Source organism: Thunnus maccoyii, chromosome 22 (genome assembly GCF_910596095.1).
Source record: "Thunnus maccoyii chromosome 22, fThuMac1.1, whole genome shotgun sequence".
NCBI classification, from domain to species: Eukaryota; Metazoa; Chordata; class Actinopteri; order Scombriformes; family Scombridae; genus Thunnus; species Thunnus maccoyii.
In genome coordinates, this window is record NC_056554.1 from 4,136,772 (window position 1) to 4,162,430 (window position 25,659).

Consider the following 25,659-nt stretch of genomic DNA (forward strand, 5'->3'; position numbering starts at 1 on the left):
AATTCCTTAGAGGGTCTTTTAGTACAACCGAACATTGAACAAGACTTTTTTAGAAGACCAAAATGTTACAATAAACTTTCATAAACTGAAAATACACTGAAATAGCTACGGCTACGGCTACAGCCATACTCTGTGAATCTGAGGTTATACCATGGTTACGTTACATTACCTACCAAATGTTGTTGCCCAGGTAGCAACTTGCCAATCAAGATGTAGCCAAGTCCCAAAGCATGACATGCTTTATTGTCACATATTGTGGCGTATTTGTGGCATAGATAGAGCCTCGCCTTGAAAAGTCGTGTTGGTGTTGTAGGTTTTATTATCAGTGATGTTGACTGAATGTAGAGTTGATGTCCAGTTCATTTCAGATGGAAGCTGAATACAGAACTCCTTGTTGCTGTCAGAGTTTCTTCTCTGTACGGACACTGCAAATCAACACAAACCATCTCAAGATTGCCAACATGTGTTTAAATATGCTAAATGGTAAATGAACTGCATTTATATAGCGCCTTTCCAGTCTTCCAATCACTCAAAGCTCTTTACATGTCAGCATTCACCCATTCACATACACAGATTCATACACTGATAGCTGAGGCTGCCATGCAAGGTGCCAACCTGCTCATCAAGAGTTTCAGTAACTCTTTAGATTACAGCTTGCAACGTACAGCGTAATTACTCCATAGTCAAGATGTAATCTTTTGTACTAACAGTGTACTAGTACAGTACATACCAATACATATATGTAGGTACAGGGGAACAAGATGTGAAGTTGTGGAATAAGGGTTCAACAAACAAACACAAACTTGTGAAGAACTTATACTGTAGTTATTTTAACTACTGGGTACCTATTCTATTGTTATAGAGTATGTATAACCTACTGAGCAATAATCTGGAAGTTTGGGAGAAATTTAGGGTTAATTATTACTGTAGTTATTTTTTAACTACTGGGTAGCTGTTATGTTATTACAGGATACCATAAAACTGAGCAAAAATCTGGACGTTTCAAGGAAGATGTGATGACTTCTGCAGCACTTAATAAATCTGATGTGATTTTATTTCAAAATGACCTTATTACCGTCAAACAAGCAAAATACAAAGTGTAAATCAAATAAGTGACAAAGATTTGGATAGGAAGAACATAAAAACAATGCCATAAAGACAATAATAATGCAAGAGTACTGTGTTATTTTTTATTACAATTGTGACTTACTTCAGATCACAGCAGGGAGCGACGGAGTGTTTTCTATAAAGAATTGGAAAAGGCTCTCCGCCCACCCACCTTACAGGTGTATGTTGGAAGGATGTTTTTTGCTAACCTACTTTACAGCAAACATATGGTGAGTAATAATCTTAATATATTTATTGGCACAGAACTATCTGGTTTGTGGCTCATGTCAAATGTAGCGTTAACGGAACAAAAGAAAGATGCTGTTGGACTGTTAGCTTGATAATCATTTGTTAGCTACCAGCTGAAAGAGCAAAGCAGTAACTTACCCTGCAGATTTTACAAGCTAATACTAATGATTGCTCTAATAGTAATTAAAGGCAATGTAATACATAACATAACACTTGTGGGTTTGTGTCTTACAGAAGCTGAAATATGTTCAGGTGATTTTATTCACATAGCAACCTACACTAAGTTAATCTGCTGCTGCACTGGCTAAACTTTCAACACATCCTCATTGGAGCTTATGTTAATTTGTGATGACTTTGCTGGCAACTAGCAAGTACATGACCTCACGTAGCCCATTAATATTGCATTTATTCACATCTAGAATGCCAGCCATGATGGCTTTGCAGTTGTGTGGTGAAGGGTTTGATTCTTATGGCTTTTCACCAAGTGGGAGACATAATGACTGTCATAAATCCAGATATCTCACACTATAAATTACCGACAAGAGACTGACATTACAGTTTTTCTCTGTAGGGTCAACATATGGCCACGGTGCACTAGCTTCTTTCTCCTTGTCTCATTCTCAACCCTGTCATCTTCATCAGGAGTGGAAAGGAAGATGAAAGAATAAAAGAAGAAGAAGAAGAAAATGAAGAAGCAATGCAAGAAAAACAAAGAAATAAAGAATTAAATGCTATTTGTTCCTTGAAGGTTTCTAATTTATTTTAAATAAGAAGTATGTTAAATAAAGGTGTTAAGTTAAGGATGTAAAATTTTGGTTTTAATATGATAGACGACATACAATGTACACTTTAGATTACAGCCCACATACCCTGTAGTTACCCTGTAACAAGGGAGAAACAACCAACATAACTTACTCTGTAACTACATAGGACAATGTGAGGACAGTTTGTTTCAATTTTACTTGCCTCAAAACATGGAAGAACAAACTAAATTCACTACACAGTTTACAATCAGAAGGGCATATGAACCATATATATGCGTTCTGATTCATACCTCATGTTTTATCTTTAGCTATATTTATATTATAGCTAAAGATGAGTGACATCTTTGGTGGGTAAATTCTGTCCACCGATGGCAGGCAGAGCCACCAGGCCATAAAGGAGCATCAAGTGATGAAGTTGGCTGGTGAAGTGAACGACAGCTGAGACAGTCTTCAGAGGCCAAGAGCATCCATGACAATACGCTGTCCTCTGGACCTTTGTTCCGAAGTAAATGCACAAATGTACCCTGTAGTTATTTAAGTACCCCAAAATGAAAAAGGAACAATGTAGTTTGCCTGTTTGTTAGTAATTAGGTCATTTTGAAATAAAATCACATTAGATTTATTAAGTGCTGCAGAAGTCATCACCACTAACCTAGTAGTTAAATAATAACTAGAGTATTAATTCTCTCTAAATTCTTCCCAAATTTCAAGATTATTGCTCAGTAGGTTGTACATACTCGGAAATAATAGAATAGGGACCTGGTAGTTAAAAAATAACTACAGTAGTAATTTGTAAGTTCCCAAATTGTTACACCCTTATTCCATAACTTCACATCTTGTTCCCCTGTACCTACATATATGTATTGGTGCATACTGTACTGTTACACCGTTAGTACAAAAGTCAATTAAGCTTTACTTTGCAGGCTGTAATCTAAAGCATTAACAGAGTTTCTAATGCTCATTCATAACTGCTAATATAATTTGCAACATACTTTGGATTCAAAGTCAACAAAGTGTCATGAAAACTAGGGATGATCAGTTCTTTAAGTTTCTCTTACCTGAAAAAGGATGTGGTTGTAAAAAGAAGAGAATCCATACAATGTTCAAGAGAAGCACACTGACATGGACAGTCCACTGCATGTTTCTATCTGCTGATTAAACTCCACACTGTACTGAAAAACAGCTGCTGACAGACAGTCTGTGTGGGATACTAAAAGATGAACCACCTAACCTCATAGATTATGTATACTCATGTGTGTTTGCGTCAAGTGGAGGGGCCTGAAATTGACCATGTAACCACAGAAGATTTTCGTATTCTCATTTTCAGACTTTTCTTACAAGAGCAACTGCAGTATGTGACCAACATATTTGATCAGAATACTAAAAGAAGTGCTTTATGAGTCATGTAATTACCATAAATGTTATGATACTATCCAGACTCCATCTGAGCAAGTACAGAAATGTATCTGTGGTAAATGTCAAGGTCTTTATATTATTTATTAATCATTCTTTATAGCTCAATGTTCCCTTTAACACCACTTTCAAAAACAAGGCCTACCGTAGACAGAATATGGCAGCCATGACCCTAACCAGCACTCAGACTCATGAATGAGGATTTAACCACTGGGATATCTACATTATTCTACTATCAGTAAAGGCAAAAACATTGGTTGAAATATTCCAGTTAATAGAACTTCACTTAATCTTCTCACATGTCACAAACCTTGATTTACATGTTAGTGAGTTCATTAACCAACCAACTATAAGAATATATTAAAATACTTCTGGAGGAAACAGTCATGCCAATAGAACGCATTGACATGAATAAAAGTCAGTAAGTTTTCCATGAACTAAGAAATCTCAAAATCCCATAAAAAAAGAGAATCAATATACATTTCAGGATATCTATGTCGTAACTCAGCAGTAAACAGTTTGTGAGACACTTAAAAATATATATAATTAATACTGAGAATAATTCAAGAAACACTGATGTACAAAAATTAATATGTTTCAGATATCTTGGTAATAAAGCTGTGTGTGTCATGAAATTGCTATAGTATATCATAAAGCTCAAATTAATGATATTAATATATATTAATATTAATGATATAAAATATTTCAGTGGGTTTCAGTCAAGGTTTAACAGAGTTCTCTTGTTAAACTGGTGCAAAAACAATAACATGAAGTTACATTAAGTCTGTCACAAAATAAAGGTGAGGCTAACCTGTTTTAACTAAGATATACAGATGAGCATCATCAGCATATTATCGTATTAAAATAACAGAAAATACCAGTAACAAATTCTGTTACAATAACTATGATCAGTTTGGATGTTAATCTCCATCCTGTGTTATATACCAATCAATTTCAAGTGAAGTTCAGCAGGTTGCTAGCTTATGTTTAGTTTCAGTCCATTTAATTTTCCAGTACCTGCCCAATGTCTCCCACTACATTATTTATTATTTTATTATTTATTTTTGTGCACCTGGTGTACATTTTTGCACATAGTGTGCTCTGGGTCAGTGCTGATTGATGGTTTTAATGGTTATAATGAAGCCTACCATTCAAATGTTGTTGCATCCTTCACTTTCAATAAATTAATAGAAATAATTATGGTTGTTATGTTCTCTTGTTTTAGATGAGATCATAATATCGTGTGATTGTGAATGTATTTTCTCTATAAACGAATAGTGTCAAACCAAAACAAAACAAAACACTCTCTTCTCTCTGAAATGGGTGAATGGAGGTTCAATCATCCATTTATTAATGACTAATAAGATATCTATAGATGCAAAATTAATTTGTGGTTCAAAGTTTGATATATGAACTAATAATAAAGGAATACCTCAGCTGGGTCAAAAATGACTAGCTCCATAACGTGCAGGGTCAGAATATGAACAGTATGTAAGGGTTAAAAAATCTTTTTATTAGTAAGCTAATATTTTGACCTATAGTTACACTTTTCGTCATGTGGAGTGGAACTGGAGCAGAAGTATAATCTTTTTTGTAATGAAGATCACTACATTATTATTTCTTCTCACAAGGTGTGTCTGAAGGTCAGACTTTCTTGCCCTTTTCAACCAGCATGATAAACATTTCATACCAACCTTTCCTGACCTCTTCTTTACAGGATGTCCTGCATCCTCAGCACTACTATTAATACTACTGTGTGTACATGAGATGAATGGTATCTACTAATACTATTTCTGATACTAGTACTACAACAATACTACAAACGATAATAAGTGGTCATTCATAGTACTGTTGTAATTCCAAAATGTTAAGTAATACTTTTTGTTTAAAGGTGTAAAAGTGTAAAGCTTATTTGGTTTCTTATATCAGTCAGATGAGAAGATTGATACCACCACCTCTTGTTTGTATGTTGAATATAAGCTGGGAACTATTAGCTTAGCTTAGCACAAAGACTGGAAATGGGGAACAGCTAGCCTAGTTCAAAAATCTGCCTACCAGCACCTCTAAAACACACAAATAAACATTATATCTGTTTGTTTAAGGCTTGCAACTTTTTTTCTTAGCTTAGAGGAAGTTCAGAGGAGACATACCAACAGTGAAAGTTTCATATTATTTAATGTATTTATGTGAGGTTTATATGATATTGTAGGTATTACAAAGCATTTAGAACATATTAAAAGATATATCAGCCAATTCAGGCTCAAAATGATTCCATTTGAAAGCTAAATAGTTCATTACTCAAGGCAGGTTTGCACATTAATACCAAAATCATTACCATATTTTAAATGAAATGTCAAACATTTGCATTTATTAAAGCAACAAAAGTAACTTTGCAGAGGGGCGAGGCTTTTTCCAGACAGGGAGCTGGTTTACAAGTTTGCTTCATCCAGACTTTTCATGATTTTCTCAACCCAGGAGAGATTGGGATCCACACAGATGTGACGAGACTTTCTGGTCACCAAACTGAAAGAAAACAGGTGAAAATGAAAATGTCACAATCACACGTGGCAGTGTTTTTTAAGTAATTAAGATAGAATAACAAATAGATACAAAAGTTATAACATACTGTATGTACAGTATGAGAAAACTTTAGTGATCTCTTAATAGAGTAAACAGACACAAAAAAAGTCATGGGTAGCATGATGTGTAGCCTGTGTGCAAACTACTTAATTACAGATGTAGAAAGGAGGACATATATATATATATACACACACACATATATTTATATATATATATATAAATATATATATATGTGTGTGTGTGTGTGTGTGTGTGTGTGTGTGTGTGTATGTATATATATATACTGAAGTATATAATACTGAAGTAAACTCAGTTTTCAGCACTTACATGACTCCGGTCCTTGAGCAGCGGTAATCAGTCATATAATATGACTGGATTAAGTTTTTGTTCACTCTTCTTGGGTAGAATTTGAAGCAACAGTCATCAGGACCATTTGCGCCTGGAGAATAGAGACCATCATGTAATGTATTATCATGGTGTTTTGAGAAGTGAGATCTTGAATTGCAACGTGCTCAGGTTGGTCACATACACATGCCACATGTAGCTATATTTAAAAAAATATATATATCTATATATATATTTATATATTTATCTTACTGTTGCAGATCACTGAGGAAAGCAGTGCAGCTCCCAGGATGCAGAACAGAAGCATGTGACTTGTCCTCATGATGACTCGATGTTCCTCTGGAGATGATGCTGATAGAGATTAATATCACAGCTGCTCTTCACCTGCAGTAAAGGGCTACTAAACAAAAGGTAGTGTGGTGTTGAGCTTATCAAGATCAAATATTTTTTTAAAAGGCTGTCACTGATGTGAAGGAAGGAGGGGGGTTGCGGTTTGGAGGGGACCGAAGTTGCCTGTCACACAAACTTTCCACTCGGTTTTGAAAAGGCTGAGAGGTAGACTGCAGAGGAAATGCAATGTGGTTAGCCCAGAGATGTTACTCAAAGCATAAGTGAAATAAAACAGTAGCAATTACTACAATATTTCTACGTTGATCAAAAAATCTTAAATTAATATAAAAGAAAAGATTTATTAAAACACTCAAAACAGGTAATGACGACATTCCTTTTTGTTTTGCTTTAGCTTGCTGGTGGAAAACTGGTCAATAGAGTAGTATCATATTGAGACATCTTGAGTTTAACTACATGTTACAAAGATACTTAAATAGTTAGTCCTGCAATTTGGGATTGCACGTCCATGTGCCTCAAGGTCCATTTAGTAGATTTCCATGATCTTCATAGTTTTCCCAGTTGAAAAAGAATGAAATGAAGAATGAAAAAATGTAAATTTAAACATTTACAAATCTAATTTTTGCTGCACTAATCAGTAGTGAGGGACATATCCATCTATTGGCGTCATTTTCAGTCAACACGGAAGATGCCGAAGTGATTGCTAGTAGTAGTTAACCTACATTTTTGCAGTTATTTCTGTAAGTCGATTTACAACCTGTACAGTTGTGTCACTATTGTCTTTATTTTATCATGGATGTAGCTAGCTAGTGTAGCTAGTTAGCTATGTAGGGAATTTCTAAACAAATCTGACATGTGGATGGTCATTTAGGTCGGAACTGGGCTACTTCACCTCTATTACAACTGGGTAAACTATCTGCAGATGGAGGTCATGTGATACATGATGAAGGATCTTTTTGTCAAGGTCAAGAAGGTGAAGACTTCCATAAAATTGGGGTTCAATTCTGCATTGTTTTGTCCGGTTGAATCGGACTCTGGTTTGTTTTACCCCTTGATACAATTCTTTTGGGAAGATCTGAACTCAGCAAATTGTATTCAGGTATGGACCAAAACAGGAAGTGGTCACAAACAAATTCTGAAATGGTTTGTTTGTGAAATTAGCTAGTTGCTAGCAGCTAGCCAGAGAATGAATCGAGGTCCAAAGACATAACAAGTAACAACCCTAACCCTAACCCTAACTCATCCACTGATTTGGGCCATAGCAAATAAGCTATAGATTTGAAAATGCACTTAGTACACGCTCTTGATCAAGCTTTAAAAATCACTGGATCCTATGTTTCCCCTAATGCAACTTAATTAAGTCTTTTGTTAAATCCTCTATGCCTGGTAAATGCACGTCTTTCAAACTCCATGAGAGCTATTTGTAATGCAGGCTTTCTGTTAAAAAAAATGCCCAAGCCCATGCCAAAGTAACCTTGGTGACATCACTATGACATCATCAAGGTTATTTTCTCAGACTTGACAAAGCTCCTCCAGAGCCACAAAAGACATTTACAACTGTTTTCACACACAAAGTTTACTCCTTTATGATGAGTAAACTAATAGTCATGTGTAAAATTGGTGGAAGGTACCTTTAACCTTAAGTTTTTAAGTCATAGAGCAAATGTATTTTGCACAACAATTCAACATTCATGATGGAATAAATCCATCATAAAAAAGGCATAAATAACATTTTTATTATTGGACAGAAGTCTCTGGAACAAGAGTTGTCACATTTTAGATTAAGGGAAGTAATCACAATCATGGACATGACCTCATGTTCTCACATTCATTTGCCTGCTAGTTATTTGCCCAAACATGATTTGACAACAATATCTTAATACTGGACTGACTGAAAGGCAGTCTGGGAAATGTAGGAATTAATTTCCAAATGACTCGACAAGGTAGGTTGAGAGTAAAAAAAAATAAATAAATGCACTAAAAGTTAGTTGTAAGTTTGAACAAAGACACAAAGACCGGCTACTGGTTGAATATGTACAGCTCTTTATTTTAATAAAACCATAGTTTTTTTTTTATACATTTCAAGTGAGATACAGTTGCATGATAACCCTCTGCTCTCTCCATGTATGTCTATCAGTCCTCTACAGTACATGGGGTCTCTTGAGGAAAAAAACAAAACAATTAGACAACAAAAAAAACAAACAGAACCCAAGAAATTAAAGCCATCCAGCAAATCAAACAGATCATTTAGCAAAGGTATATTACAATTTTTATTCAAATTTAGTTTGATTGAATTTTGCTTTACACTATTGTGGATCGGTTTTGCCAGTGTGTGTTGTGTGATAGAAGGACAGGACGCAGGTAGTGTTGGAAGGGCCAATGTAACAACTAATTAGTAGAGTAACTAACAGATCTCATTCTGAAAATACCACTCAACGACACACACGTGAAACACACACACTCAGCTTGCATTGTTAGCTGGTCACTACAAATTTTTTAAAAAGATGGAAAATGAACAACCCGTTTGAACCTGTGAGTGATGACAAAGTGATGATGCGAGGCACAACTCAAACTATGTGCAAAAAGCTTTATTGCAGTCCTGTGGTGTCTAACCACACTGGGGAGTGGGAGGGAGGAGTGCATTGAGACGAGTGATCAGAAAGTCTGCTGCATGGTGCTGAGCTGATGCACAAACCTATACACAGACCGTCTGTCTGTAAGCAGCCATAAACAGGCTGAGATGATGGGGATTTAAATAGTGAAATGAGTACATGTCTCAGCTGTGGTCCAGGCATTTAAGAAAGTACAGACAAGCAAAGAGACAGAGAGGCCAAATGGGAGGGTCACCAATATTTCAGGGCACAAAAAGAAAAATTTCACACACAAAATCAGTAGCACATCATATCATATGAAGCAGCTTCTCCACCAATAACAGCACAGTTCACACTGAGAAATGCCATCAGTAGGTTCATTTGTTTCAAGATAGTTGGCTGCGCAAACAAAGACAACTGAACTGAGCCAACAAGATTTCTACACTTCTCAGCTTTTATTTATTTTGATGAACAGTTGTGTGCAAAATGGGCAACTCCTCTTTGAAAAATGAAATCACAGAAATAGATATTTATCAAACTGCTGCAATCATGTCAGCAGTAAGATGATACTTCACTACTTTTTTATCTGATCATCAGGACTAGCTGTCTGTTAACTCATCAGATTAATGTAGGTAATGTGACCACACCCTCAATAGTGAACTGGCCCCACCCTCCACTGGTAAGGATGGAGTCACACATTAACCTCAGTGACACAGTGACAACCTCAAAATACAACAGCCACAAAGCCCAACTCCTGACACAGTTACACCCAGGGGCCCAGTGACCACTAACATGCATATGCTCAACGTGAGAGGAAATGACTCCTGTAGAGTATCTGTGATCCAAAAAACACTGCACAATGACAAAAAACAAAACAAAAAAACTCCAAAAACTAGACAACCACTGAATCTATTGAACATGTTGGAAAATACTCTTATTCACTTTCTTGCACAGTTACATGAGGAGATCAATTCATATTTTATATCTGTCCTTTAGATATAAAGCTATAGCCAGGACACAGTTAGCTTAGCATAAAGACTAGTAACGGGGGGAAACAACTAGCCTGGCTCTGTCCAAAGGCGAAATCCGCCTACCTGCACCTCTAAAGCTCATTGATGAACACCACATAGCTCACCTATTTCATATGTACAAAAATTGAAGTATAAAAATGAAAAGTTTTACAGACAGTTATGTGTTGGACCAGGAGTCTTTGTCACCTTGAGTTGGCTAGGCAGCTAGCAGAGACTCCAGGAAGCCTACACATCCGGTCCAAAAGTAATCCAACAAACAAACCCTGTAAAACTGCAACTTGTCATTTTTATAATTAGCTTTTAGTAAGGATTAAACATACAAAATATAAAATATTAAGTACTTAAGTATTTATTAGTGAGCTTTAAAGGGTGCTTTTTACCTTTGCACAGAGCTGAGCTAACTGTTTCTGTCTGCTTTCAGTCTTTATGCTAAGATAAGCTAACTGTCTCCTGGCTCCAGCTTTATATTTAATGGACACACATGAGAGTGGTATCCATGTTCTCATCTAACTCTTGACAAGAAAGCTAATAAGTGTATTTCCAAAAGGTCTATTTTCTTTAAGGTGAACACAAAACAATTGCACTAAATGGGTGGAATCAGCTAAACAGACACATATTAAGGCTGACTGGAACAAACCATATTGGAAATGCCACAAAAACAAAAGCAAATATTTGCTTTTAACTCTGCATTTGAGTTCACAGCTTGACTGCCCTGCTTTTCTTGGTGCGTGTTCTCAGAAATTAACGCTCCATGTTCATGATGCAATGAGGCACAAGAACAGTGGAAGAACATTTTATCAGGATGTGAAGTAAGGTCAGGAGCAAACTACAGCAAGAATGGTGGAAAGTTTTAAAGAGAAACTACTTGTCTGCTTTTTTCATTGTACAAAGCAGAAAGTTTTCAAGTTCTCACCAGGGATGTTTCTGGCCTGCTCTTCAAAAATTTTGGGTGGGGAGAGGTTCAACAGCAAGTCTTCATGTGACGGCAACATGGGGTTCAGTTTATGTCCCATTGTCTCTTTGATAAATATTAAATATATGCAGAACATTTAAAGACATTACATTCATACCAAGACATTAGGAATCAAAACACTAACAAGCTAAAATGTACCTCAAACAAATGGACAAGGCGATGTCAATGTCTAATAGCAACACACTTATTATTTACTCCAGTTTCATTGACATAAATACACTGTAAATCTCATTTTACAGGCAGCTTTTGACCTCTTTTAAGAGGCTTAAAACATTTAATTAAATGTAACATTGTGGTGTCTCAGAGACACCAAACATGTCTTCAGGTGGTTAACCTATAGTATAAAACGTTATGTGCATTTCTGTTGAATATTCATGGATTTTAACTCACAAACCTTTCTTCAAGACTCAGAGTTGACTTCATGGAATGGTTTAGGAAACAAATCTACACTAACTGGAAGAAATGAGAAGCATGAGGACATCAGAGGACATGAAGGAATGATAAAAGTTAAGAGGAAAAAAAAAAGGTGCAGAGACAAAGAGATGGAGACACACAGAGACACTAGCTGAGGTTCCACTTGACACATTTCAAAATTTGTCATTCACAGATCTGACTCTGGAGATGTGATTTTAGGACATTGCTATAACTTTTTCCAGCTCTTCCTCTGCTTTTCTTTGCTTTTATACTCACTGTAGCTGGATATGGGATGTTTTAGGTTATTTTATGGAGGGCAGTCAGAGATGTAGACTGTATTTCAGGGAAACACTTCACGTTTCTGTCATAAAAATAGCCACATTTAAGGATAAATTTGCCAAAGACTTAAAAAAGAAGAGCAGAAGTGTAGCCAGAAAAAGCAGTGACAGCAGAAAATTCAAATCTTTGATGTAATAACTGGCATCTCTGTGGTTTCCTCTGGTCTGTGGAGACCTGAACCAGCCTGGTAGGTGCATGTATGCAGGAGTGTGTGATACATTCTTCTGCCTGTGCCAGCTACAGTTTCCAGTCCACTGCTGGGCCTCTGATCAGAGGAGGGATGGTGGGAGTTAAATAAGGCCTCATATTCCTTTTCTCACCCCTCCTCCTTCACTTACAGACCCCCCTCCAGGGTCCTGGTTCCAGTCAGAGCGGTGACACAGCTCTGGAGAAGAGGTTTATCACAGTGACTCAACCGCACCCCCGACCAGATCTCTCTCAGGTCCATCTGACCCGCTAAGAGTCCAGTTTTTCCCAAAGGCTGGAGGGGAAGTGGGTTGGCGCTGGAACTGGTCGAGTCCGCTGGTGTGTGACCTCAGCGCTTCAGCACCGGGCTGCCCCGCTCCTGATCTTTCTGTAACGCCTGCAGAACCTGAAGAGACAAGGGAAGTAGCTGTTAAAAAATATGACACTGGCAATCTGTAAAGACTTATAAACAACGGTCTCAGCTAAATGTCCTCAAACGTAAGCTCTAACATCCTCCTACCTGTGCCCACTTCCTGTTGCGGCTGGTCATGTGGATGGCGGCGATTTGCTGGAAGAGCTGCTCGGCGGGGATGAGGTCGGGCAGCCGGGTGAGGAACTGAGCCATGTGGATGAAGTCCATGCAGGTCAGGACGTCCTGGTAGAGACGCAGCAGGCCCAACGCCGTGCGGAACAGGAACTCCTCGCCGTCTCTGCAGAACACGTCCCACACCCGACACGCCAGGTCCAACGGCAGCGACTTACTGTACAGAGTGAAGATCCTGGAGGCACGCAAGGAGGGAAAAGAGAGAAAACAACAGTGAACATTAGTTTTGTGAGCATACAAAAGCATAAATGCAAAATAAAAACTAGAAACAAGCACAGATGTGTGCATATCTTCAAGATGAATTTGTAGCTGTATATCATCTGTACAATGAAGCACACAGCTGCTGCATCTTATATCTCTACTGCATTGGTTTAAACACTTTTAAGATCCTAATGTCACAGCCATAATATGAAATATGATAATGATATGAAATATGAAAACAACTTTTCACCATGACAACGCCTCTATAAATTTTGTTTCTTGACTAATTCTGACTTCTTGTTCAACAACTCCACAGTTAACTTTCAGAAGAGACCGGGCTTTGTAATTTTTTTTTTTTTTTTTTTTTTTAATTTGATTATTTGATTACTCTTCCAATGATTTTCTCAGTTTATAAATTAATCATTTAGGTTGTAAAATGACAGGAAATTGTGAAAAATGTTGCAATTTCCAACAGCCCAAGTTGATGTTTTCAAATAACCTTTTTCTGTCTAAACAAAAGTCTAAAAAAACCTCAATATATTCATTTTACTATCATAGATGACTAAGAAAACCAGCAAATAATCACTTTGAAGAGCTGGAGCCAGTGACTTTTTGCCATTTTTTCTTAAAATGATGGTTAATCAGTTATAACAATTGCTTTTTATATGATTGATAAATCATTCAATCAACTAGTTGGTTCTGCTTTTATTTTGAGTATGTTTTTTTCTGGCTTGTACTTAAGTTAGAAATCATGTATAAATGTAAGATTGGTTATAGATTGTTATACTGGAGGGAGAAAAGCAACACATTTTCTTGTTCCTCCTGAGATTTCTCCCTTTTCCCCTCTGTTTAAGTGATGGAAACACGACTGTGTGTGTGTGTGTGTGTGTGTGTGTGTGTGTGTGTGTGTGTGTTTGTTTGTGTGAAGTTTTTCTCTATCTGTTTTCTCAGAAATTACACGTGACACAGGAAACTGACGAGCAAAGTGTCATGTTTCTATATGACGACATGTAACACTTTTTCACCGGGACGGAGAACAAGGTGCACTCTGCATGCCGGTGGAACAAATGGTGACCTGCTATTTTGGCTTCACGTATAGTTTCCATTCTAGCTGTGAAATGTCATGATGGCAAGTAGATAAAAAAACATAACATTTCTTTTATGGTCTTCACACTGTGGTTTTAGGTTACATTTATGGTCAAATGAGCTGACTGTATGAACTAAAATGAAGAATACAATGATGTTTTAGAACACAAAAAAGCAGCAGAGAGGAGAGAACCAAAGAATATTTTTTAAAAAGAGAGTAAGAGTTTCAGACTCACCAGTCGATCAAATAAATATCGGGGGTCAAGTTGTTTTTCTTGAAATGTGCAAAGAGCTTTGGTAGGTTTTCTTCAAAGAACACTTCAAATGCCGCAAAGTAAGTCAACATCTGTAGAGAGAGGAGAAGGTGTCTTACAGAGGAACAAACATACACAAACCACATCATTGTAATAATCTGGGCAGTGGGTCATCTGTACAGATGGACAACAGCGGAGATATTAAAGTGTCTTGTAGAACAAAATGTAATCAGACAGCAGAGGCTGTTGAGATGTTTGTTGCACCCTTCTCTTTAAACATACTATTTGCCTGGATATTTAAATGTTTTATGTATTTTTTGTCACTTCTATAACCTTTTTGAAACTATTAAGTTTTGATAATGTACCTGAAGGTCATGTTATATTCTAAGTGTTGTTGTGTGTTCTTGGTTTGATCATATGATTATGTGATCAACAGGATTTTCTGTCCATCTGGCAGATAAAGAACCTTTTTTTTCAGCCCAATAAAGTTTTGGGAGCTATGATCCAGTGTGCAGAAAGTCTATTATCCTGAACCTGGCATAAATATAGCACAGGATGTGTGCACAACTACCTTTGTGCATAAATATATAATTTCTGAGGTCAAAAATGAAGGTTCTTGCTTGTAAAATTTTAAATATGTCGTATAAAACCTTTATAGAAAAATAACCCGATCTGGAAGTGAGAGGAAATGCATATTTTTTGTTTTGATGGTGTAACTGTGTGTGTGTGTGTGTGTACTGACAAGGCTGTGGTCGACTCTGAAGAAGGCCATCTGACAGGGCTTGTTGAGCAGGTTGGCAAAAGCTATAAAGGCATCAGCTGTGTCCAGGTTCAGGATCAGCACTGCTGCGATGAACGACATTCCCTGCACCTATACACACACACACACACATACACACAAATAAAAATTCTTCCTTGTGATGCTGTAAATGATGTGTAAAAAATGTTAGAAAGAAACATACAAGTTGATTTCTGTCTCTGAAAGACCAGGACAGAGCAACACCTGCTACAGTGAACACGTTTTGCAGTGCACCATCTCTGACACTGCTGTTGATATAAAGCTCTCTTATTTATTTAACTTGAAACAGTGATAAACATTTGTAAGTAGTTCAGCTTCAGTCTGGACATTTACGCTAGGAAGTGAAATGAAATGCTGACGCACGCCTGCAAATAGCAAAACAAACATGCACACAAAGATGAATGCATAGGTATGCTTGTGTGTGTGTGTGTGTGTGTGTTTAGCATCTCATAGGTTGGGGTCAGTGCAGGAAGTCACAGTCATTTCTACCCAAGTAAAAACAGCATGGGGCTGCGGTGGGGAGCAACAAAGCAAACCACAGCATTTACAAGCGGTGCTGAAGAATTACAGAAAATGCAAATACATGTTCAGCGTGAAAGGACTGCTTCATGTCGAAACATCTCAATACAGAGAAGCAACTTCATTTTAATGCCTCTGGCTGATAAGAGAATAATTAAATGTTGGTCAAAGGTCAAGTTTACTTTTGTGAATCTTCTGCACATATACAAAATATACAAAACATATGGACAAGCATCAAGAGGCAGGTCAGGACTTGAGTGCATAATGTGAGTGTGAGAACAGACAGTAATGAGCCACTGACGCATGGTAAATCTCCTTAGAAGGAAGAAAAGGGTGGATGGAAGGAAAAGATGTGTAGGTTTGCAAAATCAAACCTACACACAAGCAGAAATGCCTACCCTAACCACTGGGCATTGCACTTTAGAGATACACCGAATATGTGGGCAGATAGATGTTCAAATATCGATGATGGCGTATAGAGCTTCATGTCTCCCGCAGCAGTGACGTGGAAATTCAGAGCAGATTAGAGGACTCAACCTGACTTGAACTTGTGAGTTCTAAGGTTCAGATCGTTCACATTAATTCTGAACGCAGTGTTTAACATAGTTGTGTGCATCTAGTCTGGCTGGATTTCTAGTTAGTCTTGTGTAATGAGCCTCCAACATTTCCAGCGTCAAGTGTTTTCAAGCAGTCTGTTCTCAGCAGCCACATTGTTTTGAGTCATTCTACCAATATATTTTTGTGATTAACAAGCATACTGATTAGATGTTTGCAGCTCATTTATAATCAATGTGTATTTCCCGAATAGTGTGCAGTATACAGTATTAGCAGAAAGAACACTTCTGAGAAGAGGTGACATAAACATAAACTAGTTTTGATTTGTATATATTAAGACAAAGTTAGTAACAAATCAAATACATGACATGACACTGACTTTATTAGCAATACAACGTTTTGGTGAGGGACTTTTTGTCAGTGCTGGGGGGGAATTTGACTTTTTCTTTGTTTAATGGAGATGGAGTGCAAGTCTCATCGTCTACCCACTGAGCTTCTCCAATCTAGCAGACACTTCACACTGAGTGGAAATCAAATACCTGAAACTATCAGTCATCCTGACCGCAATATAACTCTGGTAATAGAAGATAACGACTATGTGGGTGTTATGTGGGAGATCCAAGACTGTGCTGTGTCATTTTTAACCTTCTTAAAAGGCAATAGTACTACCTTAATCCACAGTTCACTTACTATTACTAAGCACTGTTACTAGAGATGTATACTATGAATTGTACACTACTGTTTACCAATGTGCAATATGTTGTTTTATGTTTTTCCCTCATGTAATATTTACACAAAACACAGAGACACAAATGCATGAAAACCCATAAAACAAGAGCCAACTGTTAAAGCACTTTCTTGTCTGAGGCTACACAACTGTTTATGTGCAGTACACAAAGTGGGTATAAGAAAATAATTATAAAGTGTGTTGGAGTATCACAACAGGATATACTGCCGTGTTTAGTGCATATGACTTACGTAGCCAACGTCTGGCCGGTAACATGTGTATGCTCCCAGAATGCTGTGCAGCACATCATGATAGGGCCCGCCCTGATGACACACAAAGAATTAATGAAGACAATGGAACAAACAGGCCAAAAATACACACACAAACACACTCATCCTTTCCCAGAATCTCCAGTGTTAAATTTATTTTGGTACAATAATATCATTTTAATGAGATGTTTTGATGCTTCACTGTTTCTAGCTAAGGTTACCATGGTGATAATGTATTTAAAAGCAAGACTGAATGAGATATTTTCTCCATAAAGACAGATAGTTAATAAAATGAAAACTTGTTGTTCCAGCAGCAACATGTCCTTTGTGTATTTTATTTTTGTATCCTATTATTTGTTTTAAGCAACTGAAACATATTCAGACACATACAGAAGCAGGGCTTGCTATGATCACCGACCTGCTGAAAGATACACAGTTGGGGGAAGGTTCTCGAGATGTCCAGCTTGATCAGCTCAAGGCTCGACTCTCGATCCGACGAACCAGCATCTGGAAGACATGGTGGTTCATTGAGCAACACAAAGGAAAAACAAAAGAATCCTGATCAAAGTAACATCAAAATAACTTATCAGTCTCAATCAGACTGATGATGTGTGAGATTAAAATTAAAAAGGCCAGAATATATGAAGGACCTTCAGTTTCAATCTCTGGGGCAGTCGATGGCGTGGTCCTCCACTTCTCTTTAGCCCGTGACAGACAGATGCTATACAGCTCTGCAGGGACACATAACAGCACCACAGTACAGTCAATATGAGAGAAGACAGGAGAACATGATGACTGCAGAGAAACAAACTCAAAAGGATTCAGCTCTTTAGTTAAATGGCAGTAAAACTGCAGGTGATTAAAGACAACAGAGCTCCCTCCATTTCAGAAGACATTTATGTTGCTGCAGTATATTGATGTCCCGGCCTGTGCTTTGACCTGCAGCTGCCCTCTAGTGATGAGATGCTGGATCTCAATAATGAGCTGTCTGAGACGCAACATGGAGCTCTGCAATGGTGGCCCTGACCTTGTACAGTTGGCAACATTGGCCGATTAATAGAACCGCAGAGAACGGCGGAGAAGCTGAGAACATGAAGATACTTTGGGGATAAAAAGAACATATAAATATATATAAATAGCGAGGATAACAATAACATTTTACAACTAGCAAAATTATGTGATTCAGTGGGACTAACAACCTGTCTGGGACTTGATGGCAAAAAATACAAAAATAAGACCCAAGTTTTTCATAGTAGAAGTCGTAGTAGCAGTTGAAATGAAACTGCTTCACTTAAAATGGGGGATTACCGTCACTGAGCTGCTATTTATAAAAAGGCCGACAACTCTGCTGAAGGGGACTGAGCTTCGTGTGTGTGCGCAGAGTGATAATGCACAGGACTGTGCTCCATTTACAGTAAAAGGCTGAGTAGCAAAGAGCAGAGAGGGCCAGCTCAGCAGCCAGCTACACAGCGCTTATCTGCAAGTAGCCCTGAGGGTGCTGAGGAGATTACACACACACACACACACACAGTTTGTGTGACTGTCAAAGTTTGAGATCCTTTTGCAAGTGAGGAAGGAATTTTGAATTTGTAGTGTTATTGTGTGTGTGTATATATATATAATTTCCAACCAGTCTCAGAGAACTCATTGAAATGCTGCTCATTCCCTCTTGTAGTTGGGAATCATTGGACTGTGTTTGTTCTTAATGCACACACTCTTCCCTCCACTTCTATCTATTTCACTGATTCTTACTCAATTACAACCACTGAGACAAATTGCTGCAATTGCTACACCCATCTGTGTGTGTGTTGTGCGTGTGTGTACCTTGACGGATGAAGAGATGTAGTCGCGGATATTAAAATTAAAACAATATGCAACACCGGAGTGTTTTAAGCAATGACTTGAGTGTAAATCAGTGCATGAAAAATCACAATTTAAGTGATGAATGTAGCTTTGGTAGCAAATCTTATGAGCCTTTTTCTTCACACACACTCAGACGAACCCTGACTTTCATGTACCGTGTGTGATGTTGAGGTCGTTGCCCACAGCCAGGCTCCACACTTTGCCTCTGACACTGGGGGGGATGCCCTGCCACCAGAGGTCTCTCACTCGCCGAGATGTACACCTAGAGGAGGGGTTAAATGTTAAATAGGGTTTAAACTCCTGCATTGAACTTCAGTTGGATGTTCAACCTCAAAAAAAAAACAAAACAGCATTGTCTGTATTTCCCAAAAACAAAGTAAGAAATATGGGCACTCTAAAGGTGAAAAACAGCAAATCCTCTCATGTGGATTTTATTTTCAATCAATAGACTGACAAATTTATCAATGACCTCTGGAGTATTAACTTCGTTTTGGGGAAATACAGACAGTTAGACAGTCAGTTAGTAACCATGTCATGGAGGAGATATTCAATAACTGACCACAAGGTGGCAGTCATTTCCTCCCAACATCAGGTGCAGGAAATTACTTTCTGTCAGGTTAAAACTAATTGTTCATTCAGGATCCTTTACCTAATATTTTTTTTGTGTGTTTAAACACTTTCAAAAACCATTATAAAACATACTTCACAATGTTTACCCCATAAGTCCCAGTACTGCCTTTGTATTGACGTGACAGTAAATATGCCATAAGATAACTAACAGAAGAAAACAAACCATCCTGGTAGTTTCATACTGTGTCAGCGATAAAACAAGCTGCCCTTCTGTTGAAGAGCTTTTTCCTCTGCATGCAAGAACCATAGTTAATAAAGTTAGATTTTGCCCGCCAGAACAACAATTTCCCAACTTTCATGTGGCGGGGGCATCAAGTGCAGATCTTAGTGAAACATTAGTCTGTGATGGTGGCCATATTTGGGAATAAAAACAGATGATTTGTTTGTATTTTCTCCCTGCAGCGCTGCTCGGCAACAGCTGTTCAGTACATGCTCCCAGCTAGATGATGGAAGATGGATAGCATTCCCTAAGTAGGCAGAGAGGTTGTAATACATCGGTCATCATTTTACAGATGACTTAATGGATGCCTGAGATCGTCCGTATGTGAACCATGTCATAAATTTTATGCTCAGGTCGACACACTTGTTTATAAATTTCACATTTTAAACTCAGGGTCAACTGGATGCCAGCTGATACTGCTCAACTGTGGTGCAGCTTTAAAGAGCCGGTCACTTACAATGGTGACATGGCTTGCCAAGATTTTACAGTGCGAGTCATATGTTCAGCAAATGTGAGCATGAGTCAGAGAGTCATACGGAACCAGACACTGGTTAAAACAAAAGGTTAGACTATTTCTATTTTATACTCTTACAGTTCATCTGTTTCTTGTGTGAACCCTGGATGTAAAACTTAAGTGAACTGACTAAACTTAGTCATGAGCTGTGGTCACCAGGGAAACTGGTCCATTCAAACACGAGTGTAACTTAGCAACCCAAATAAATATTAAAAACAACAATTTTTTTGATCTTTACCACAGTCTATGCCACAACTCTTGTTTGTTTTTGATTTCTCAACTGACAGATGACCCACTGAGGGTAACTAACTGTATTTCATTCAACTGTTTCATGACAGGACCAGTCACAATGAGGAATTTAAGCAAGCTGCTTTTCAAATAGAAGACTTGCATCAACCAGTACTGTTATCAATTTAGATAGATGAAGTAAAGTAAAGATGATGGAACTTCTCTCATTCTTTGTGTGTTCAAAAGCCATAACCAAGTTACTGCTCTTTGTTAAAAGCTCTGTTTAAAGATCAGACCAGTGTTAGCACTGATAATGTTGTTGAAGAAGGAAGTATGCTCCAAATTTAATTGAAATAACGTTTTCAGAGGAAAGCAAGGTGTTTTCTGATGAAATACCTTGACCATCAGTATTGTTCTAATTCTAAACTCTTAGAGAGTGTTTGTACTCACATTGTACTCCAGTTAGGCAAGATCTCCTGGTTCCAAGTCTGAGCGGCTGAGCCAATGCTCTCCTCGAGCTTACACCGATCCTCCAGCTGCTTCTTCCTCTTCTGAGCGTCCTTCAACTCTACAAAAAGAAGTGTGAGGAGATTAGATGTGGTTAGATACAAAAAAAAGGGGGGAAGAAAAAGAGAGAAGAAATCAGACAGGAGAAAGATGGGAGAAAGAGAGGTATGAGGGATTTAAGGGAACAAGATGAACAGTTTTTAGGCAATTGCAATCACAATTTGACTTGAAAAAATATGACGTTTGGGCTGGTGCTAGATTTCGTTGGTTGTACGTATGATCTTATCGTCTGTGATGGTTCCAGACAGACACCATGATTTCAAACATCTGAACTTAAACACCTGAATATAGTCTTGACATAATCCTGCAGCTAATGCCAGACTTTAACTGTGATATGAAATGTATCAATGTGAGTGGTCTCAGGAGACGACCTCACCTCTCTTCTTGGCCTGGGCCACCATCTCTTCATACTGCTGTCGGTGTTTCTGTGCCTCCTCGGCTGGCTTGGCAGGCAGATTCCTGTAACACACACACACACACACATATAAGTAAATGAATAAGCAACAATATGTTCTCCGAGGTTTCACTGCATTATTCATGGTGAGCGAGCTGGCAGGGTATAAGAAGAGGAAAACATTCACAGAAAGAAGGGTCGGATGAGCTGACTGATTACAGAGTGAACTCTATACTGTGTCATTCCTATTGTACTGGTCACACAGCTGCATGTCATCCTGTTGCAGTGAATGACTGTAATTGAATTTTATACCTTACTAGTGAGAGTTCTGGGCTCTCAGGATGTCAGTGTTGGTGATTCGTGAGTCATTGGGTCAGTGCAAGTCAATGTGCTGATGTGTGTGTGAAGAGCAACGCAGCCTCAGGAAGGCCACTAGCCTGACTTTAAAGGATAAGTTCACAATTTTTCAAGTCTGTCTTAAAACAATAGATGTTCGTAAAGTTCAGAGACACTTTCTAATAAGGCATAAAGGGTTTATATGTTGTCACTAATGGCTTTATTGATGGTTAACATGTCATGCTCTAATGCTGTAAAACAGCTTATTGCAAAGTGAAAAACCCACATCTCTCAATTAATGACTCACCAACCAGAGACAATTTGGCAACCCTCAAGTTGTTCTTGTTAATGGCCTACAATTGATCTATAAAAGTACGAGTAATGTGTCAGAGGTGATGCAGAGGAGAAGTTTTGACACTTATGAATATAGTACTATGTGTTTTGCTTGCTTTATCATTTTTGCCTTGCCTCTGAATGTAATGCAAATAATGTATTTCTAACTTGATCCTTGATTGTATGAATGCATTAATTTAAATCATTCAAAAGGTACTATCTACTTATGTTTTATTAGGTCTCGTCTGTTAGATGTGACTTAATTTAATGTTTTTTTGAAACCACTAATACAAAAAAACCCACCCTAGAATCACTAATACACTACTTTTTGTTCATTATGCAAGTATAGGTGATGCACTCACTTACAAAGTAAGTAACAAAAAAAAACACCTTCATTTTACCAGTAGATGGTGACATTTAATAAGAAAAAGATATGGGAGTTTGCATGCAGCTAAAGGTCTGAGCAGTTTTGCTAGTAATGGTGTCAGGACTACACTTCCTTCTGTTCACACAGGAAATGTGTCTAAATTATTCTACTGTTTTCATCCACCATGTTCACTAGCAGAAGTGGTAATCATGTGGCAGAGACGCACTGAATAAAACACTAAGCCCAGCATAAGTCTGTCTGTCTGACTGTAGGTTAACAAACTGTAAGATGCTAGAAAAAAGCATGGTAATAGAACCAGGCTCAAGAAGGGTCATTAAACTTTCAGCAGCACCTCTCTTTTACCGACTGTGATACAAACAGGGACACAGTGAGAGCTGGAACAATACTGAATGGAGTCTAAAGAGCCAACAGAGGAAGAGAGGGCTGATAAAGAAGGAATGAGGTGAAGATGGAGATAGAAAGACAACAAATGTGCCTTTATTGTCTTATGGATGTGGGATGGTGTAACAACCCACTGATGTAAGACAGTGTGTGTCTTTGTGCGTGTGTTTACATACGCAGGTCTGTCCTCCAGTATCAGTGCGGTGGTGGAGAGGGGCTCAAAGTCCAGGTTTTTCCTCACACTCTGCCTGGGAGATGTTGGGTTGCCAGGTCCAGCTCTGCCACTCTTTGTTTCATATTCCTGACAAGAAAAATGCATGGTTTAGATATGGGAACTAAAATATACAAGTGTGGTTTTAATTACAACAGTCATACAGGGAAAGCTTCTGAGGTCAGTTTCATTTCAGCTATATTTAGTTTCACATTGCTGCTGGCAATGAGGGGTTCACAGCATAAACACACACACAGAAAGAAGAATAGAGCAGGGAAAACTGGCAGATTAGTTACTCTACTGTACATAACGTGTCAAAGTACTAACAGCCAACAGAGCATGCATGCAGTTCCACAACCAGGGAAAACTGCCACAAGGGTCACAACTGACCTCAAAACTAACACTGTGGTCAGACATAGATTTTAGGATTTAACCTCTTAAACTCCACAAGGACACTGGCATAGTGGGCTCAGTTTTAAAGCTAAAGTGAGGATTCTGGTATCATATGAAACTAGACGACATAAGGCATCCATTGGTACCATGTCATGCTAGCTTGTCGGGAGGGGGGCTAAATAATGTTCCTAAGTTAGGCTAAATTTTGGCGAGAGAATAACTGGCATGGCTATTTTCCTTGACCTCTAACCTTAAGATATCTAAATGAAAATGGGTTCTATGGGTACCCACAAGCAACCCCTTTACAGACATGTCCACTTTATGTGAATCCCATGCAGTTTTAGGCAAAAACCATGCAGTATAAATGTTATTTTCGCCTATTCTATAAATGGTGTATTTGAATATTTCTACATACTGGGGTCCCTAAACAGTCTTGGAATTGCATAAATTGGGTTTTTTCTATGGTGTTCCTCAAGGTCTTGGTGTCTTAAAGTGGTATTTTGGAGGGACTTTTGACCATTTTTATCAATTCTTGAGTGGTCAAAGATGATTAAATTTTGCATCAAGTCTGTGTAACAAATCGTATCAACCCAAAAATTTCTGGGGGGAATGGCCATCATATACTTTCATCATAATGTTCTAAGCTCTTATACACTTTAAACTTTCAAAATTTGAATAGGGGCCTAACCAAAAGGCAATGTTTATTACAGATTTATGAGTAAAAAAACTTGACATACAGTGCTGAGCTGCATCTTAAATTAATCTTCAGGTTCCCAGCTTTAAGGTGATATATACCACTTCTATGTGGCACATACTGCTGACCTGCTATCTCCCCCTAAAGATCCCTTGCCCCTCCCTAAAAAAGACAAAAATGGGTCTATGGTAAAGAAAGAGACGTTGCATGTTTTTTAAGGACCTATGTACGTACATAAACTCCTACAGAAACTCAGAGAAATGACAACCTTGTGACAATGCTCTTCTGCCCTCTGAGCATTTGTCAGCTTGTGTCTAATGAGTGTGTGTGGTTTCTGCTCCACCACCAGGAGTGTGATACAAGCCTATAGAAAGAGGAGGCCATGTGACAGTCAGTTGGTTACAGCTAAGGCCACAGAGCAGTTTAACACAAGGCCAACTATCAGCTGACTTGCAGGTTGTGTGTGTGTGTGTGTGTGTGTGTGTGTGTGTATGGTGGCAGCTCTGAGCTTAAATCCAGAAGTCGGCATTAGGGAGCTAATAGAGCACAAATACCTCAGGGAGGCAGTTCAAACACAGAGGGAGAAAATACTACATTGTCCAACTGCTTAATTAGAAGGCTGCTGTAAATAGGACAAGTGCAATATGATCACACACGCCCACTGTGTGTCCAAAATGGCCTCCGGTGTGCGTTGAGCTGGTTAATAATGCAGGCTGAGGACTGCAAGCAATCAGCTTAACACTGTGCTGCACCCACATTCACATTGATCAGCACCGGTCACAATACAGGCGAGTGTATATATATATATATATATACTGTTAGCCTGTTATTAATCTGTCTCTGTGTCTGCCTGGCTTTCATTGGCACTGAAGGAGAAACAAGGGTAACATAATCACATTGAATTTTAGCTTGAGGACGAAGAGCAGGAAATTATAGTACAAAAGTAAGAGGAGGGACATAAAAAGACATAAAAGGAACCGTGAATTAATAAGAATAGCCATAACCTGTATTTATAAAGCACCTATCATAAAGTTAGGCCTGTAAATATGAATAAAAGTGTCATAAAACAAAAGAAAAGCAGTAAAAAGAGTATACAGTCATGGTAGCCACTCTGTGAGGCTATAGTTATGCACAGCAATGCTTTGAGCTAAAT

General features: G+C 38.1%; 2 protein-coding genes across 6 annotated transcripts in view; both read right to left on the reverse strand.

Moving 5' to 3' along the window:
- Nucleotides 1-5,689: 5,689 nt before the first annotated feature.
- On the reverse strand, nucleotides 5,690-6,887 carry ccl36.1 (chemokine (C-C motif) ligand 36, duplicate 1). Its single transcript, XM_042401522.1, has 3 exons — nucleotides 6,711-6,887; nucleotides 6,441-6,552; nucleotides 5,690-6,056 (listed from the first exon to the last, which is right to left on the reverse strand). The coding sequence occupies exons 1-3, from the start codon at nucleotides 6,778-6,780 to the stop codon at nucleotides 5,963-5,965; spliced, it is 276 nt and encodes a 91-aa protein (XP_042257456.1). The 5' UTR covers nucleotides 6,781-6,887; the 3' UTR covers nucleotides 5,690-5,962.
- A 4,682-nt stretch (nucleotides 6,888-11,569) lies between these two features.
- Nucleotides 11,570-25,659, reverse strand: part of tbc1d14 (TBC1 domain family, member 14) — a 39,180-nt gene continuing 25,090 nt past the window's right edge. For all 5 annotated transcript variants that reach the window (XM_042401516.1, XM_042401517.1, XM_042401518.1 and 2 more), the window contains 11 exons: nucleotides 23,385-23,509; nucleotides 21,753-21,835; nucleotides 21,260-21,377; nucleotides 19,373-19,479; nucleotides 18,005-18,085; nucleotides 17,773-17,861; nucleotides 17,337-17,408; nucleotides 15,228-15,356; nucleotides 14,468-14,577; nucleotides 12,861-13,119; nucleotides 11,570-12,746 (listed from right to left, as the gene is read on the reverse strand). In XM_042401516.1, coding sequence (XP_042257450.1) covers nucleotides 12,690-12,746; nucleotides 12,861-13,119; nucleotides 14,468-14,577; nucleotides 15,228-15,356; nucleotides 17,337-17,408; nucleotides 17,773-17,861; nucleotides 18,005-18,085; nucleotides 19,373-19,479; nucleotides 21,260-21,377; nucleotides 21,753-21,835; nucleotides 23,385-23,509 — 1,230 coding nt within the window. In that variant the 3' untranslated portion in view covers nucleotides 11,570-12,689. The remainder of the gene's footprint in view (nucleotides 12,747-12,860; nucleotides 13,120-14,467; nucleotides 14,578-15,227; nucleotides 15,357-17,336; nucleotides 17,409-17,772; nucleotides 17,862-18,004; nucleotides 18,086-19,372; nucleotides 19,480-21,259; nucleotides 21,378-21,752; nucleotides 21,836-23,384; nucleotides 23,510-25,659) is intronic.

Bases quoted from the DNA above. Each gene is read 5' to 3' on its own strand.
- ccl36.1 (XM_042401522.1), bottom strand. From the start codon at position 6,780: ATGAGGACAAGTCACATGCTTCTGTTCTGCATCCTGGGAGCTGCACTG. The intron at 6,553-6,710 runs GTAAGATAAATA...TCTATTCTCCAG, and splicing joins TTCCTCAGTGATCTGCAACA to GCGCAAATGGTCCTGATGAC. The intron at 6,057-6,440 runs GTAAGTGCTGAA...GTTTTCTTTCAG, and splicing joins TGCTCAAGGACCGGAGTCAT to TTTGGTGACCAGAAAGTCTC.